At 37.9% G+C, this 19,050-nt stretch overlaps 2 protein-coding genes across 6 annotated transcripts; one reads left to right on the forward strand and one right to left on the reverse strand.

Annotated features, from left to right (window-relative positions):
- Positions 1–5,213: 5,213 nt before the first annotated feature.
- Positions 5,214–14,483, reverse strand: dcaf17 (ddb1 and cul4 associated factor 17). Its single transcript, XM_034110565.2, has 14 exons — positions 14,289–14,483; positions 13,872–13,975; positions 10,245–10,335; positions 10,016–10,152; positions 9,849–9,927; positions 9,468–9,557; positions 9,284–9,391; positions 8,969–9,071; positions 8,700–8,842; positions 8,113–8,222; positions 7,793–7,880; positions 7,560–7,640; positions 6,709–6,864; positions 5,214–6,620 (listed from the first exon to the last, which is right to left on the reverse strand). Exons 1-14 carry the CDS (start codon positions 14,481–14,483, stop codon positions 6,513–6,515), a joined length of 1,593 nt encoding a protein of 530 aa, XP_033966456.1. The 3' UTR covers positions 5,214–6,512.
- On the forward strand, positions 14,425–18,739 carry mettl8 (methyltransferase 8, methylcytidine). 5 transcript variants are annotated; one of them, XM_034110568.2, is made up of 10 exons: positions 14,425–14,515; positions 15,512–15,669; positions 15,875–15,966; positions 16,056–16,387; positions 16,560–16,609; positions 16,851–16,911; positions 17,106–17,245; positions 17,603–17,709; positions 17,866–17,931; positions 18,193–18,738. In XM_034110568.2, the coding sequence occupies exons 2-10, from the start codon at positions 15,518–15,520 to the stop codon at positions 18,345–18,347; spliced, it is 1,155 nt and encodes a 384-aa protein (XP_033966459.1). In that variant the 5' UTR covers positions 14,425–14,515; positions 15,512–15,517; the 3' UTR covers positions 18,348–18,738. The 5 variants fall into 5 exon arrangements, with proteins under 5 accessions (XP_033966459.1, XP_033966460.1, XP_033966461.1 ...); XM_034110569.2 differs by lacking the exon at positions 14,425–14,515 and adding an exon at positions 14,633–14,708; XM_034110570.2 differs by lacking the exon at positions 14,425–14,515 and adding an exon at positions 14,683–14,708 and having other exon boundaries at positions 15,515–15,669.
- Positions 18,740–19,050: the final 311 nt, after the last annotated feature.

The following is a 19,050-nucleotide window of genomic DNA, read 5'->3' on the forward strand; positions in this document are numbered from 1 at the left end:
TACCGCACCGTTGTGACGAAAAGGGAGCTGAGTCAGAAGGCAAAGCTCTCTGTCTACCGGGCCATTTTCGTTCCTACCCTCACCTATGGTCATGAAGGATGGGTCATGACCGAAAGAACGAGATCGCGGATACAAGCGGCCGAGATGGGTTTCCTCCGCCGGGTGGCTGGTGTCTCCCTTAGAGATAAGGTGAGAAGTTCGGTCATCAGGGAGGGACTCGGAGTTGAGCCGCTCCTCCTTCGCGTCGAAAGAAGCCAGTTGAGGTGGTTCGGGCACCTAGTTAGGATGCCACCTGGGCGCCTCCCTAGGGAGGTGTTCCAGGCACGTCCAGCTGGGAAGAGACCAAGGGGTAGACCTAGGACCAGGTGGAGGGATTATATCTCTTCGCTGGCCTGGGAGCGCCTTGGGATCCCCCAGTCAGAGCTGGTTGATGTCGCCAGGGAAAAGAAAGTTTGGGGCTCTCTGCTGGAACTGCTACCCCCGCGACCCGACCACGGATAAGCGGGAGAAGATGGATGGATGGATGGACAATCATGAATGTCTTTCTTTTTATGAAATCAGGATCCCACATTTGTTTTAAACACTTGCAAATGATATATGCTAGAAACCAATGGATTGATATAATATTTACAATGTAAAGTCCTGTACTGCAGGTGCTGGTAAAGAGCAATACAATGACAAAACCTTTCCAAACAAAACAACTAGTTGGTAGGTAGGTACGTAGGTAGGTAGGCAGACAGACAGACAGATAGACAGACAGATATAGATAGATGGATATCATATATAGATAGATACTTCATTCATCCCAAATTGTGAAATGTGTGGAAACAAGTATAAACACAATAACATTAAATACAAATGAAAGCAATAGACAGGAATATATCAGTAGAAAGGACACGATGAATATTATAACATGTAATGGAGCCTTACTATGAAGGCTGACCTAAATACGGTGCTTTTCTACAGATTACTTTATTACTGCACTGGTAAAGTAAAATTAGGCCGATTAATAAAATGTGAAGTGCTTTGTAACTTTGACCCGCTTGACTGAATACACAACAAACAATGAAGAAAGAGTTTTATCTGGGCTGCTTCGCTGCCAGCTGCTCCCCCGGGACCCGGAAGTGGCGTATCGCCTGCACTTCAACATCAACGAAGGTGCTCGAGATATGCTGTATTGAACCAATAACACAAACTAACTGTATCACTATAACATGATGATGAGGGTGATGGTGATGAAGAATGCATCTAACGTTCCGCTGTTCATTATAATACAAAAACAGAGCATTAAACAAACCATCATGCTCTTACTTTGAAATCATGCGGAAATGTAGTCATCAGCGGGCCATCACGTGGTTTCCGAAAATAACCGAGTGACACGAGTAGATTTTAGCCGAGACCGGCGGAAAATATGTCTCAAAATTCCGTGTGTGTAAAAAGACGATCCGCGAACAGAGATTTGAGATCCGTGAACAGAGAGTTGAGATCCGCGAGCGCATTTTTGGTCCACAAATACAAAATGGATTCACAAATGCCTGATCGAAAGTTGTAAACGTTAAAGAGATATTCACTGATCTTTTTTTAATTTGTGAACATATTTAGCGTATTTGCAGATCCGTTTTACACTTGCAAATGTATTTGTGAGTTTGAAAATCTTTTAAATGCATTTGTGGATGTTGTTTTACATTTACAAATCACATATTTACACACAAATTATTTTTATGTTCACACAAATAATTATGAGACATATCTATGCCCATAGTTAGTTTTCACTGAAGTTATCAAATAAAGTCAACATTTCAGTCTTTACTGAGCTGTGTGGGGTTTGTTCAACTTTTAAAAGATGTTTGAATGGTGATATACACAGTGATAGATGTTAAGGACTAACGTTTATAATAAATACATCTGTATTGATTTTAAGATCTTTAGTTCATAGTATACAATCATACGTATTGGGATCATTTGTATTAATGTGGACCGGAGGGAGAGGGTGACGAGCATAAGTTTCACTTTCCTTTTTTATTTCAATTCCAACTTTGGTCATGAAGAATATGTTTCTCTGTTGTCCACGTTCATAAAGCAAAGCAACAGCTTCAGAGCACGGTGCAGAGTCTCTAGATGAGTTTACAGTAGTCCCTCGTTCTTATTAAACATCCATGTTGTCGTCCGCTGTATAGAAAACTGTGGTTTCCATAGTTTCCCCACAGCAGCAGACGCACACAATGACGTCCGCTGGCGCATCATAAACACGTCGGATAGTGAAAGTGCATTCGGATTCTCTAAAGTACCGGGCTGCAGTCGGATAGTTTAAAAATCAGCTCCTAAGTTCTAACCCTATCGTCTATTCCTTGACCTCTGAGTGAAACGTCACGGGGTTAAGGGATAGTGGATAGGAGAATTCAAAAGGACTTAGGAGAAGAGACTGCGGTACTTTAGAGAATCCGAATGCACTTTCACTATCCGACGTGTTTATGATGCGCCAGCGGACGTCATTGTGTGCGTCTGCTGCTGTGGGGAAACTATGGAAACCACAGTTTTCTATACAGCGGACTACAACATGGATGTTTAATAAGAAGGAGGGACTACTGTAAAGTCATCTAGAGACTCTGCACCGTGCTCTGATGCTGCTGCTTTGCTTTATGAACGTGGACAACAGAGAAACATATTCTTCATGACCAAAGTTGGAATTGAAATAAAAAAGGAAAGTGAAACTTCTGCTCGTCTCCCTCTCCCTCCAGTCCACATTAATACTAATGATCCCAAAGATTGTATGAACTATGAAAAGATCTTAAAATCAATACAAATGTATTTATTATAAACGTTAGTCCTTAACATCTATCACTGTGTATATCACCATTCAAACATCTTTTAAAAGTTGAACAAACCCCACACAGCTCAGTGAAGACTGTGAAATGTTGACTTTATTTGATCATTTCAGTAAAAACTAACGTTCATATTTCTCTTTTTGATTATAATACTGATGAATGTTCAAAACAAAGCACTTTGGCAACTTACCACATACGTTTTAAAATGCTTAATAAGCACCGTAACTTTCATGATATCATTTCTCATAATCGGTTGTTTCCGTGAACGGCCGACTGTTGAGTGACGGCAAATGCTGCGGCTGCAAGGCATTGTGGGGCAGCATTTTCGCTTCTCCTGTCGGTTAGGGAGGTCCAGTGGTTCCTAAGCTAAAGGAGGTGATAAAGGAAGTTTGAAACCTCCTTTCCTTTCATTCTCATCATTCTAGAGAATTCGAACGGCACTTATCATGGCTGCCACTGAGGGACTTCCGGGTCATTTCACTCCTTTAGGAAGGTTCCTAAGCTAAATGGACTATTCGACTTCAGCCCCGCAGTCTCTTCTCCTAAGTCCTTTTGAATTCTCCTATCCACTATCCCTTAACCCCGTGACGTTTCACTCAGAGGTCAAGGAATAGACGATAGGGTTAGAACTTAGGAGCTGATTTTTAAACTATCCGACTGCAGCCTAGTTCAGTGGTTCTCAAACTTTTTCTGTCATTCCCCACTTTGAACAGGTGGGCCTTTTCAAGCCCCACCTGTTCCTCATCGCTCCAATAAAATGGTAGGCCAAGCTTAAAATTGTCAAATGTATCGTTCTATAACAGGGGTCTCCAACTTTTTTTAGGATGAGGGTTACTTTCAAAAAATAAAACAAGTCGTGAGCTACTTTTACTCCTCTTTTTAGTTTTTTTGCAGTGTATATATTTAGCACATTTTAACATTATTATATGCTACCTTTAACCTTTGAGTGCTGTTTGGGTCTGTGGGACCCGTTTTCAGTGTTTACTAAAATAAAATGTATGCAATCTAATTATTTTAACCTGCTTTATTTGGTGGTGGACGTCACATCCTCGAGGGTCCGGGGGCATGCACCCCCAGGAAGATTTTTTTTAAATGTTGAAGTTGAATGCATCAATCTGGTGCACTTTGAGCTAGGGCTGCTCAATTAAATCGTATTTTAATCGCAATTACGATTTTGGCTTGCAACGATTATGAAAACAACATAATCGAAATAAAACGATTTTATTTATTTTTTAAATAAGTTTTTTTTTGATTTTGATATACTTTATTAATCCCCGTGGGGAAATTGTTTCTCTGCATTTGACCCATCCTAGTGTTAGGAGCAGTGGGCAGCCATTTTGAACAGCGCCCGGGGAGCAGTGTAGGGAACGGTGCCTTGCTCAGGGACACCTCGGTAGCACTTGGTCTTGCCGGGACTTGAACTGGTGACCTTCCAATTGCCAAGCCAAATTTTCAGTTGAATTATACTTAAAGTTCAGGGTAATCAACTGTTAAAAACATACTTTTCAAATTACTTTCTTCAATAAATTGATGTTTTTCAAAGTAAATGGTTAATCGTTTTTAATAATCGTGATATCAATTATTGACCCAAATAATCGAGATTATGATTTTTGCCATAATCGAGCAGCCCTACTTTGAGCCCAACATGAATTTATGGATACAGCTCTCAACACTCAGATGAAAGGGAGCTGTATACTTTTCAATAATCCAAACATCTTTAGAATATGATCACAACAAATCATTTAAACTGGTTTCTTCTTATCTTATGTTACCTAGTTAGCATTCTTTCTTTTTATTTATGCATATTTGACTAATCACTCCCCTTTTAAACTTTTTACTGTCCTATAGTACACATTGGAATGATTTCTTACTTTATTTTGTACAACTTTATTAAATAGATAAAGGTGTGCTCTCTCTCTCTTGCTCTCTCGCTCTCTCGCTCCACATTGCTTTTCTTCCCGACTGCAACGCTGTTGTGTGTGTCTGTGAGAGCGTTTCAGACGTGTGTATGAGAGATTTTTACCAGTGGCGAGCCTGTCTCTGAGGGCCTAAGATATTCTACAAAATAATATTTAAAAACATTAAAACAAATTATATTTTTCTTTATATATTTTTTTTAAATATGTTTTTAGTAATATTTGTCAATAGTTTTACCAAAAATAACTTGATTAAATTGTATTTAAAATAATATTTCCAAATAAATAAATCCTTTGAATCTGCCTATTCAGTTTCTGTTTGAATGTGAAGGGTTAAATGAAAGAAGCTCCTCTCTGCGAGTCTGTGAAGACAGGAGCTGATTGGACGTCCAGCTATGAATTCACAGAGGGCCAGCTGAACAAAACTGTAACTGAACGAGAGTAATGTCAAATGACAGTACAATTGGACCAATCATATCTTCCCTCTAAATGGGTGGGCTTTATTATCGCGGACTTTATGACAAGTTCCGCCCGCTGTGAAACGTTTCTTGTTTCCATAGCAACAACAACTGTCAACAGCGTAAATTTGCCTTCAAAATAAAAGCATGCCAAATTACACTTAAGACATACAACTGCAACGAAAGTAACAAACACAATGCAATATCCTTTTCAATTTCAAAGAACACAAATTGGGTTATCGACAGGTGTTGTTTTGTGTGGTAGAGGGTCGCTTTTCATTGATACGTGTTGCACCCCGGGCGGGTCGTTGTTTTGATATTCCACCAGTGTATAAATAATAAATAAATGTGAAAAAAAAATGTATTTTGCGCAACCCACCTATCACACCTCTGCGCGCCCCACACTTTGAGAAACGCTGGACTAGTTGAAGAAAATCGCTGCATCATTCTCTGACCAAAACACTGATGATTCATCTCAGCGTAGGATGTTTTTTGAGCAATGTCTTTGACAACACTGCTGCGTTTGAGTAACACGTGTCTTGCAATATCTTTGAGTTTCTATAATATTTTATTTCACTTCCTCTGAATTCTTTGGATTATGGGCTGCTGTCCAGAAATTATAGTGATAATGAAAGTCATAGCCGTAATTTCCTAATCGAGATAACCATTTCATTGTTAGAGTGGAGGGTCTTTTAAACGGGAAAAAAAACCTGAAGTTCAGTCAATTGGAAAGCTACATTTAATGTAGCTAAACAATTAGCTAAACATTTAATGTGAAAAATAAAGTGATTCAAATAAGAATGAAAAACATTGCAAAATTACGAAAATGTAATGCTACAAATTAAAATCTAATTACAATTTCTTTATGTTTTATCTATTAGGCTACAACCAGTGGACTGTGACTGAGTGGGCTACATTTACTCAAGTACTGTGAATGCATAAATACAAAATATAATCCACTAATACATTATTATTCACTTATTTTAATCCTCAAATATAGATAATTCTAATATGGGCAACATTAGTTATTTCAATATATGTTGATGTCAATACTTTATTACTTTTACTTGAGGACAGGGAGAGAGAGGATGACAAGTAGCAAAGGACCATCATTTACTTATTACCAAAACCCTTTTTTTTTTTAAAGATAAAGAGTGTAAATAATGTTGATATTTGAGACGGACCAAGTTAATGTAACCCACACATAAGAAACATTGACACAGTGATCCAGATATGTTTAACAGAAAACCTGTACAAAAACAATTTGAGTTTTGAATTCAAATATTGATGTATCCTTACAAAGTAATTGGCACTTATTTTCTGGCAGCCTTGAGTTTGTAAACATGGCAGCAGAAGTTGGTGTTCTTTTGTTCAATATGAACAATTGTGTCCTTATCAAAAAACAACTCATGTCGGTACGTCTGAAAGAAAAGATAAGAGCACACATGAACACATGAACACATGTACACAGACACTTTAAAATGGGTAGAATCACGTTGGGTCACTCACTTCGTCCCATGGTTCCTCCAGATCAACCGTCCGAAGTAACTGCCCACTCTGGTTGTCGTGCAGTCGGATGTGGGCTCTGCCTTCTCCCTCCTCACCATTAGTTACCACCACTGCCAAAAGGTCAAGCTCATCCTCATATTCCACCATATGGAATGTCTGTAAAGTTAAAGTAACATTATTCTGAAGCCATGCAGAGTAAATATAAGGTTGCCAAAGATAAAACATAAGCTCCGCCGTATCCTCATTTTTAAATGGCATTCTCTTTTAAGATCAGATTCACAGCAGAACATCTTGCCTTTACTGACCCTTATTCTTGCTATATACATTAAAGGTGGGGTAGGTAAGTTTGAGAAACCGAGATACACTTTTTGTTATATTCCATGGAATGCTCTCAACATCCAGATAGCAATGAATATCTTAAGTGCTTTGACAACAAATCCATAAAAAAAAGTCATCTTAGGAAGCCGTAATACTGTAAAAAGCACGGATTGCCGCCCTGTCTGTCAGCCTTCCATCTGGTGCACGCACAAATGTATCTCGTGCCCTCATTGAGCGTGCATTGCGCGTTCATGTGTGTTGGGTGAGGTGCTCTGTAAGGAAGTCTGAAGGAAGGGGCGGATTCTTTTCGGCTGTGTACTTTCAAATTTTAGTGCACTCGAGCCGGTTTCTGAAACTTACCTACCCCACCTTTAATAATGTAACATTGTGTAGGGAAAGGTTACAGGTGCAGCTAATAATGATGTCGGAAAAAAGAAAACAAGGAGAAAGTTCCTTTCAAACCTGTGTTAACACACTAACATTTACTGTAAAAATAAAGATACTGTATCAATAGCTAAAGCATACATTTTTACCTCTAAATCTGGGTCATCATCCAGCTGATGAAATCTGTTCTTCACTGTGCGGCCCGATGACGTGACAGTTACTTGTGAGGGCTAAAGTAGGAATCATAAATATACCATTTCAATCGCACACATATTGTCATTGTGCACACATGTGATACATATACATTCATGATACATTAAGTCAAACTATGTCTGTATGAAGCACAGCATATTAGGCTTAGTAGGTAGATAATGACACTTACATTGTTGTTTCGAAGAGTTGCCATGGAGAAATCCTTAACTACCTTTGATGGTAACCCACTGTTCAGTTCACCTTTGATTTTAAGGACACTTGAAAAAAAAAAACATATTGTATAACAAGTCCAGTATAATAACATAATAAAAGTAAAGAAAGTATCATACTATTTGTTTATGCAGCAAAGGACCACTTCATAAAAGTCAGACGTCTCAGGATGTGTTTGTTTGGATACATTTGCCTCCAAACCACAGACATTTTACCAGTTTTTCCTTGCAGGTTTCATTCATTGTCTCATGTACTGTAAAAGCTGACTCGAGTACTCACTTTATTGTGGCAGGTCCAACATGAAAGATTCTCCCCGAGTCATCAGGGTGGAAGAAGATGGCATCACTCACTAGAGAGCAGCAGTCCATGTTTTGTATACCATTTATTGCCTAATGTCATATATTAAAAAAATAATTACAATAAATGATTGACTAGGACATACAATATGAATTGCATAGAAATCAAATGTATAGCAAACAGCACTATAAGCACATAACTATAGCTAGGTTGCTCTTTTGTACATTTTTTTTAATAGAACTGTACAAGCACAAAAAATAGAGAAGTTTTTATTTGTTGTGACACATGCAGAAAAGATCTGCATAAAGTGGACCATTGCAGGGTTTTGAATAGTGATTACAGATTTAGCTGCTCTGTCCAGCAGCTGAATACAAAGACTGTCACCAACATGTGTGGCCCTTCTTACCCTGACACTTTCAAAAGCTCAGGCCAATTTGGTGTTCCATCAGACAACAAGATTGAGGATATTTTTCTATCATTGCCAGGCATATGCCACACTTCGTATTTAGATGGCCAAATCATTATTGTCATGTTATTGTGTATGATTAAAGAGGATTTCTTAAACTTACTAAAGTGCTTTCCTTGAGAGAACAGATGTGGTGAGTGCCTTCGTGACTTTTATGCGGTGGTGTGTAGATGTAGTGCAACGGGTAGCCTCCAATCTGGAAACTGTTATGAGCGCATGACACTTCAAAGAGCACTGGAGGACAATCTGCGCAATAAGACATACAAATTATCAAGTTTACTTTCTAATCTAAAAAAAATGTGTTTGCAGTAAGTAAGAAGATAAATATTTAGCACAAAGATAACACCGATCTGGATTCGAAAACAGTCTCACCTGTGATCTGGATATTTACTGGGATACCAAACGGAGTAACTCCCACAGTTTTGCCTCCAAGAAGTGAACTCTGCTTTCCAAGCATTAACTTCTCTGTCAAGTACTGAAAACAAAGAAAGTATTCAACAGATAGACAGAGCTGTATAAAGCAAGATGGGCCAGAACGATAGTAAAACACTGAATATGCAAACATTCACACATATTCAAATGTTCAACAACTGTGCTCTCTTGCAATGTTTAAACATCTGATTTAATCAAATATTCAACTTGCTTAACAGTGTGCACAAAACTCTTTGAGGTTCAAAAAATATATACCTTTTGTACAATGTGCTCAAAACTGTACAGCTTCACTGACTTGTTGCTGTAAGACACCACAAGGACACCTAGAGACAGATCAACATCGGTGACCCCATTGCCAAATATCTGAAAAAATAAGATTTACATATAACATCTGCAGCACAATTGAGAATAAGAAAAAAATACAAACAAATCTGGATACCTTTTTGTTGATCTCCAACATGCCCAGAATTTGTAGGGGGAAGACATGAAAGATGGCCATATGCATCACTGTATTCTGAGTGATACCTGCCTGCAAATAAATAAATAAGAAATAAATGTAAACTAGCTTTTCAAACTTAAAGACGTATTCTGAGCTCTGATAAATTGTAATGGGCATGCTCCATGATTTTGTTTTTGTTTCAGCTCTTGACTAGTAATACCTTTCACTGACTGATTTTATATCTATTTTCTTGGATTGACTCAATAAGCCTATTAAATGTGTGACATGCCAAAAATCCATTCACAGCAAGAACCTTAATTACTTTGAATAAAGTGTCCAATCACTCTTCAGTAAGGCACAGAACTTCAGAAAATAACTTACCTGTCGTGCTAAAGATGATTCTTTGTTTTGAACAGATTTAACATAAAATATCTCTTGAGTGACATCCCAGCCAAGATACCTGCCAGAACACAACCGAGTATAGTTAACTGTGAATACATATATTAATTTACAACCTAAGAACAGAAAACTCAAAGCCTTGAGGATACCTGAACTTGTGTTTCGAAGAGAGGTAAACTCTCTGCAGCTCTTCTCCCGTTTCAGCTGAAAGGCGACACAGCCAGTTATCGGCCGTTAGAGCCAAGAGGCTGGGTTTATGATCAGAGGGGGAGGCTAACGTACTTTCCTGTCAACAAAACAAAGAAAACAACAATCTGAATATGAGTTTTTAAAATATTGTCATGGAAAATGCAGCTTTTTTTGTTTCATTTCACTTACAAGCGAGCTCTGACACAACAGGGCATCTTCAAATTTCTCCAATTTAGATCTCTTGGGCAGTTTGTAAAGAAGTTGAGGCTCTGAATAAACACTGGAATCAGAAGATTTAATCACTCATTGTTAGTTAGAGCAAACATATTTTATTATATTGTCTGTGTCCTTTACATTTTATACCTTGATGCCATCTACTTAAACATCATGACACAAGACAGTTATGTTACATGTTGTTACTCTACAGTGTTTGCCCTAGGATGGAGTCATAGCAGCGTTGCTTGAGGCCTAGTACCAGGGCCGGTTCTAGCCAATTTTCTGCCCTAGGCGAGATTTTATATATAAAGAATAAATGAAAAATCTCTACAAAAGACAAAAACAGAAACCTATTGACATAGGTAATATATGACAAAATGGCTTCAAATGTATTCAGTATTGTATGAACATGTTTTAATTGGGGGGTGGACGTCCCTTCCTCTAGGGGGGTCTGGGGGTATGCCCCCCCCCGGGAAGATTTTGTTGAACATTTAAAGTAAAATGCTTCAATCTGGTGCACTTTGAGCACACAATTACTAGAGACCTGATCTAGGGGGTACAACTCACTTAGTCGCCCGCAGGGGCAACGTGAGTCGCCCACGGGGCATGTTCTAAATATAGCTCGCCAAGCAAATCCAAAATGTATAAAATACACAAAACAAAAAAGGAAATGTAATTAAAAGAATCTACCCTATGCATAAACAAAACCTAAATCATAGCGAACTCTATACTTACTACAACTCTATATCTATCTAACACCCCTCCTCCCCCCACCCCACAATGAATATCGACCAATCACGTTCTTGCTTGATTTGCGGGACCAGCGTTGCAGTCGGGAAGAAAAGCAATGTGGCACCTCCCCGCTGATTTCCCTTCTGGCAGAATCTAGACAACACATCAGCCCCATTGAACACAGCCTAGTCGTGCCAGCCTATACAACACATGAGGGGCAGAGTTTTACTATGTGTGTTGTAACTTGCATATATATTTATTGCACTTTATTGCACACACATGGCGTAATTTCCACTGGGGACATGTCCCCCGCTCTTTTCGAAATCCCGTTTGTGTCCCCCCACTTTACAACATGTATATGTTTATTATTTTTTAACGCAGGCCGTCATCGCCACGGAGGAGCACACAGCCTCTGTGAGCGAGCGAGACAGAGGGAGAGAGAGAGAGAGAGAGAGAGAGAGAGAGAGCTAGGGAGGGAGAGAGTGAGAGAGCTAGAGAGAGTACACCTTTATCTATGTAATATAGATAAAGTAAGAAGTCATTCCAATGTGTACTATAGGACCAGTGGCGACTGGTCATTAGGGGCAGGTGGGGCACAGCCCCACCTAGTGTCAGCAGAAAGTATTAAAATAATGATTACAACAAAATGCAAAAAATAAATTAAAAAATATATAAAATATATTTTAAGATCATGTTTAATCATCTGATTCGTCTGTACATTGCTGTTTTAGTCTGTGCTCTTCTAATTAGTGTCTACAGTGTGTGACTATTGAGCTGTTTAGAGCCATGTGGGACAAAACCTGATCCTGCCCCTCCCTCTGACTGTCTAAGTGAACGGTGACTGCAAAAACTACACTGCGCATGCTCAGAGTATTTTCCTATTTAATGTGTGTGGCAAAAAATAATGACCATAGGGGCAAAGTGCTGCCATCCCCACCATACGTCATCTCACATAATTCAGAGCTGATTGGCTGTAAGTACGTGTGCCGCGAAAAGTGTGGTGTGTGAAGAGGAGGAGAGAGAGCTGCAGTGAGGCGTCCTAAAACCAGGAAGTAAGCTGCGCATGGCTTCCCTCCACAAAAAAGCAACGAGATTTCTCCATAGGATTTTAGAAAATAGCTCAAAATAAGATCTGTGGGAAACGTAGCTGTTAGATAAATGTACGTTTTGTTCAGCCGGATAATATCCACATGTCTACCCTACTTTATCATTTTCGAATAAAAAATCTATTGATTAGATTAGATTTATGATAGACTTTTGAAACTACAAGAAGATAAGGAGGACTTTTACAAAAAAGTAATAGTGATTTTTGTCCAGAAGGATAGGCAAATGGACTTAATCTTCAAGTCAAGGTAAGACTGCAATTTTATTGAAAATGGGATCTTACTAAGAGAAAACAATTCAATATTTAAATGATGAAATTACATTTTTTTGGGTATCCTTCTGTTGAACTGTCTGTTTAAAGGTAATTGAAGCATCAGACAAAAAGCTTTTGAAAATAATATTATATTTTGATTTAATATATTTGTAAACCTGAAGAGTCAGTGCCAGTGTCTCACCAGCCATGAACCTCTCTGCAGAAGCTTATATTTAGACATCTGAGTTTTTTGTGCCCCACCACTTTTGTACATATAGAAACGCCACTGTATAGGACAGTAAAAAAAAAAATCAAAAAACAGTTTAAAAGGGGAGTGATTAGTAAAATATGCATAAATAGAAAGAAAGAATGCTTACTAGGTAACATAAGATAAGAATAAACCAGTTTAAATTATTTGTTATTGGTTGTGATCATATTCTAAGGATGTTTGGATTATTGAAAAGTATACAGCTCCCTTTCATCCGAGTGTTGAGAGCTGTATCCATAAATTCATTTTATGGATTCATTTTTTCATTTTGTGCACCAGATTGATGAATTTAACTTCAACATTTAAAAAAACCATCTTCCCGGGGGAGCATGCCCCCGGACCCCCATAGAGGAGGTGAGGACCCCAGAGGAGGTGAGGCCCATCCACCCCCAAATAAAGCAGGTTAAAATAATTAAATTGAATACATGTTCTTTTAGTAAACACTGAAAACGGGTCCCACAGACCCAAACAGCACACAAAGGTTAAAGATACGCATATAATAATGTTAAAATGTGCTATACACTGCAAAAAACAAAAAAAGAGGAGTAAAAGTAGCCCCCGACTTGTTTTATTTTTTGAAAGTGGCACTCACCCTAAAAAAGGTTGGTGACCCCTGATGTAGACAGACTGTCACCCTGTGTGAGGCAAACCCACATTTGCGCAGCGTTGCGTTCACAATACATAATTTAAAAAAAATCGCCAGACCAGCAGGCCACTTAACAGGCCAGGTCATCGGGAAACCTCCCGGTCCTCCCGATGGCCAGTCCGGGCCTGCCTATTACATACAGTGGCAATGTCTCAAGATTTAGCGAAATACACCTTTTTGAACACACAAATACTACAAATCCACATAACAAACAATCAAACACCAAAAAGGGTCGGCACTTATTATTATTTATAAAAATAAAAATAAAATGTTTTACCTGGCTGGCGCCCCCTAGCAGCAGCGCAGCGGCGCCGCTATTTGTATAGGGGAAACACTGCTCTAACCACAGCATTTTTGTAAAGATGACATTAATAAACTGGGTGGAATTTCATCTGGTAATTACCAGATTAAATTCCACCTGTTTACAGTTTACCTGTAGAAATTCTCAGATTTAGATTTTTTAAGAGATGCATTATGTTACAGTTTAATGCACATTTTAAAGATGTTGTTATAGATCTAAAGCTGAAAAGGTAATATTCTGTATTTTACAGTATGTTTCCCCAAATAATACATTTAGCAAATCTTATTGTTACTCACCAGCTGTAGCAGTTCTGGAAATTTTGTAAGTAGATTTTACCATCCTGATACTTTATTGTGGATTTTGAGGTCTTGCTCCATGCTTTAATGAACTCCCTGCTGTCCTACAATGTAACAATAATAAGGAGATAGTACATTTATAAAGCATTTATAACAACTGTGAATATCTATCATGATTAGGTTCATTGCCAAGTATGTTTACAATAATTAAATTGGTTTTGTGTACAATAGGGCAAACATAAACACATTAAGAGAAATTGAGATGTAAAGTAATAGCAACTATAGAAATACTATTAAAAAATGTTTTAAAACTTAGATAGAAAAGCAAGTTTACAAGGAAAAGAAAAAAGAAATACAACAGAATATGACACATTATTGTGAAAACATGCAGAAATGTGCAAAACAGTCTTGAGTTACCTGGAGGATGATACCTCTCAGGACCCTCATGTTGTGCCTGCTCAGAGTGCCAGCTTCCCGGATACCTCTGCTCCTCCGGCTCAGCAGCTCAGCGGCGTTTATGGCTCCTTTTCTCCGGTACGGCGCCATCAGCAGGGGGCACTGGTTATGTTCTACTACAGGACTGTTTGTTGTAGCATGACAGAAGAAAACCATCCGAGCTAACCTCCAAGAGCACAGAAAGTCAGGTAAGGGCGATATGGTTTCCCTAGTGATAACGTTAGTGTCCGTCACTGAGCTCCATCTCCCCGACAACACTGAACCTCTTCCAAGGTTTTAGGGTTTAACGCGGAAAGTTACCAGCTAACGCAAACTAAGTTAGCACCGTTACAGCAGTGCACCACGACTTCTCGTTTACTTCGGTCTAAAGCTGTTCTTAGGGTTAGTTCGTTATACAACACATAGCGTTCGTTCAGGCGTGGAAATAATGGATATCAACAGTAAACCGTTGACACACGTTAGTTAACTGTTAACAGTCAATGCTAACTGCTCTGTGCCGCTCCATGTTTGTAGTTCTTCTTCTTCTTCTTCTCCTTTTTGTTTCATGGCGGGCTGCAAACCAACGTTTGAAGGTGCATGCCGCCACCTACTGTACCAGAGAGTGTGTAACTTCAAGACTGGAAGACACATTTTTGAATTATTAAATTAAAGAAAAGGAACAAAAAACGGTGCTATATTGTAGAAATTAAACTTGTAACCTGTTAAATAAAGACCAGTTTTTCGTATTCTTCTAAAAGCGTCTTCTACGTGAGGAATTGTGGCACACGACATGCCTCTTGATGATAAGTGGACCTCTTACTTGAAAAATAAATATAATGTAGGCCTATATTTTATATCATAGTATTATTTTTGCTGTATGGGTTCATTACAGCTCTCCATTAATTTGTGTTTACATTGACTAAAGTATCGAAACAAATACTTTTGTGCCTTCATTAATTTGTCAACAAGAAGGTTCAGACTGCTATTTACAGTGCTGGAGTGTAAATAAATAGGCCTACCAACAAATCCCCTCCCTGTAAAACGAAGTATATCCAGATATGTTGAATTTGAATGTTTGTTATTTTTTAATAAGTGCTCCCATTGGTTGAGGAAATTATCCTTAATAACTTATTTGATCAGCTGAAATATGCAAAAATATTGTCAAAGAATTATAAGATACATTAATCTTACTGCTTTTTTTACAGAAGAAAATGCATACACTTCGGAGCCTCACTGTTGCCAAATTGGCTAAAGTTTCCAGCAGATTGTTTTCAAGACAAAAGAGCTCAGGAGGAAGACCTTCAGCCCCACTTGGTTCACGGATTCTGACAAGTCCTGATGACATATTTAAGCACAACATGTGGTAAGTGATAAAATGTGATAAGATTTGAATTAGTCACCAATTTGTTGTTGTTATTATGGGGAAAGCAGGATTACAGAATAGGTGGAACCACTTTTGACCACACTGAGCTGAAATGTAGGGTACATTTTTTTAAGTGATACAGTTTGTGATTTACTATAGTTGAGCAGATGTATTAACAATTGATTTATAATGCTTTATGTTTTAGGGATCATGTGCAATGGACAGAAGAGGATAAAGAAAACGCACGGCAGAAGGCAAAAGAAAATTCCTCTACACAAATTCCTTTAGAGGAACAAGGCAAGAATGTATTCCCGCACAAATATTTATCCAAGTTTTGATTGGGGTTAACCTTTTTTTGAAAATATCCTAAAATCTTTTCCACACAGGAACATTTGATACCGAGGCTTGCCAATACTGGGACAAGTTTTACACGATGCACCAGGATAAGTTCTTTAAAGATCGCAAGTGGCTGTTTTCAGAGTTCCCAGAACTGCTTCCTTCAGGGGATCATCCAGAGTTATACCCACAACCTGCTGGAGCCAGCACAGACACAGAGACCAGACACCGGCAACACAACGGGCCCAAAAACCATGACAGAAATACAGACGTCCCCAATCATCAAACAGACTCCTGTCAAGAAGCAGCACTAGAAAAAAAAACAGCTGCCATACAGTCTAACACATTCCCTGGCCAGCACGCATCACACAGGATCTTGGAGGTTTTCAAAACTCACATTTATTGATTTGAATATGATTGTTTAAATATGAATTGTTGCATTTGGACCATTACACAATTGTGATATGAAAACAGTAGCATGCTGTTAGTTGCAATACTAATACAGCACTTACAAATGGATTTAAAAAGCAACAAAATATACTTTTTCTTTACAGGTTGGATGTGGGGTGGGAAACAGTGTGTTTCCCATCATTAATTCCATAAAGTGAGTAAAGTTTGAGATATTTGCACATAATCTACATCAATCTGGTTACATTATCAGTGCAACATGTTTACAAAACAAAACATTTCAAATACCCAGAATAATGGCAACTAAAATAGCTAATAATTACTAGGGGGGTCCTCACCTCCTCTATTATTATTATTTATAATCCTTATGTCAGATTCATGAAAGTAAGGGTGCATCTGTACTATATTTGTAATTAATGTGATTTTATGTTTCACAGAGGGACAGACATATTTGTATACTGTTGTGATTTCTCCAAATCTGCCATTCAGCTGGTCAAGGTAAGCTTTTCTAAAATTGCTTGGTATGAAAATGCACAGAACTGCTTTTAGGTTAATACACTTCTTCAAAGCAATACCTGCAATACAAACACTAAACTCTTGCTCCAGTCTGTATCTCAGCTATCATTTAGAAATGTAGTTTGTGTGACTATCAAACCGTTTGGGTTCTAGCCTGCTTTTTTTTCTTCATATAGGACCATCCAGACTATGATGACTCTGTGTGTCATGCTTTTGTCCATGACATTTGTGAGGAGACCGCCTCCTTCCCCTTCCCTCCTCAGAGCCTGGATATTATTCTCGCAGTCTTTGTCCTCTCCTCGATTCATCCAGAGAGGTAGGTGAAGGTTAAAAGACAGCAGAGTCTGACATAATTTCTCACCTGCCAGATCTATTGTTCTATATCTCATTATAACATCTATATGTAACTGTATAATATATCACTGAGTAAAACCTTTACTCTATAGTGGTTTGCTTTAATTGTAAGGCGTGGTGGCATACATATTTAATTGTTTTGTTTTTGTTGTTTTACCAAATGCATTGTCCATGCATAAGCATTGTCCATGTACAGTAAGACACGTCAGCTCAATACTTCAGTGCTGTTTGTTAATTTATATATATCTTGTGTTTTGTTCGTTAGCTGAAATCCTATTGTACAAGATAATTTTTTTATTCATTGAAATTCCATTGACAGATTGCATGGAATTGTGAACCATCTATCTACATACCTGAAACATGGAGGGATATTTCTCTTCCGTGATTATGGGAGATACGACTTCTCACAACTCAGGTTTAAGAAGGGTGAGTCTACAACTAGTAATGCACACCTGAATAAAGCCATTTAACTAACATTACACTTGTATGTTGTATATTCTGTATTCCCCTCTGTGTGTGAAGTGTTTTTTGCCAATGTATTCCATTTTATCTTAAATCGTTTAACCTTTTAATCCTTTACAGGACGGTGCTTATCAGAGAATTTCTACACACGTGGAGATGGAACCTGTGTCTACTTTTTCACTAAAGGTATTTTTGGTATTTTCTTGTAAGTGCAAAATATATTTATTTACAGGACCGTTAAATTAAAGAGGAGGATACTATTTGGGTACTTGGAGTTAACAGAGTATTCAAGCCTTAATATTTTTAGGCATTTAGATTTTTAATACGATACGATAATACTTATTATTGTCCGATCAAGTCGGAAATGTTTCAGTAAAAAATAACAGTTATGTTATCTAACAGTTATCTCTGGTTACTGACTTTTATTATTTACTGTATGCTTTACAGAAGAAGTTCATGAACTATTTTCCAATGCTGGATTGGAAGAAATTCAGAACCTGGAGGACAGACGACTTCAAGTGAACAGAGGAAAGAAAGTAGCAATGCACCGGGTTTGGATGCAGAGCAAGTACAGGAAATTATATCCACCTCCACCATCTTGACACCCAACCCAGCACAGCAATGTTTGGAGCTAAAGACCTTTTTTTATACTTTGCATCTCATTCATTCCACCCTTAGCAAACAGTTTTAACAAAATGAGTATATGTACTATAACGAAACAGTTTGCAATAAACATACAAAACAAAGAACAAAGATGTGGTGTTATCTGGTATTATGTGCCGTAGATCATTGTATTAATTTCCATTGAAAGATTATGCATAAGCCTATAATGAATTTATTGAGTGAACTTAGGGTTAGGTCCACAAGGGGAAATAAAGTTGACACTTTAAAATGGGAAACTGACTGACCTATATGAATCTGATACAATCAATGTTTTCTTATTTTCATCCCTAAATTGTGCTTAATATAACCCGCACAATGATAGTTGTGCATGATACAAATACTCATGACATGTCAAAATCCTGTTATAAATCAAACTTTTTACTTATTATATTACTTTAAAAATAATGCTGCATCACCTTGAAAATATGTGTCTGGCCCAAGTCTTTACATTTCAAATAGTTACATTGTTTATACATATATTTTAAATAACAATTGTATCATCCACGTTCTATTTCTTTTATGTATGTGTCTTGCCTATTTACTATTACACCAGATTCCTTCAATATGAAAACGTACTCAGCATAAAGTAAACTAAAAATGATGAGATGCATCAAACTTCTGACATTTAAGAAGCATAACTTA

This window comes from Pseudochaenichthys georgianus, chromosome 21, assembly GCF_902827115.2.
Source record: "Pseudochaenichthys georgianus chromosome 21, fPseGeo1.2, whole genome shotgun sequence".
Classification (NCBI taxonomy): Eukaryota; Metazoa; Chordata; class Actinopteri; order Perciformes; family Channichthyidae; genus Pseudochaenichthys; species Pseudochaenichthys georgianus.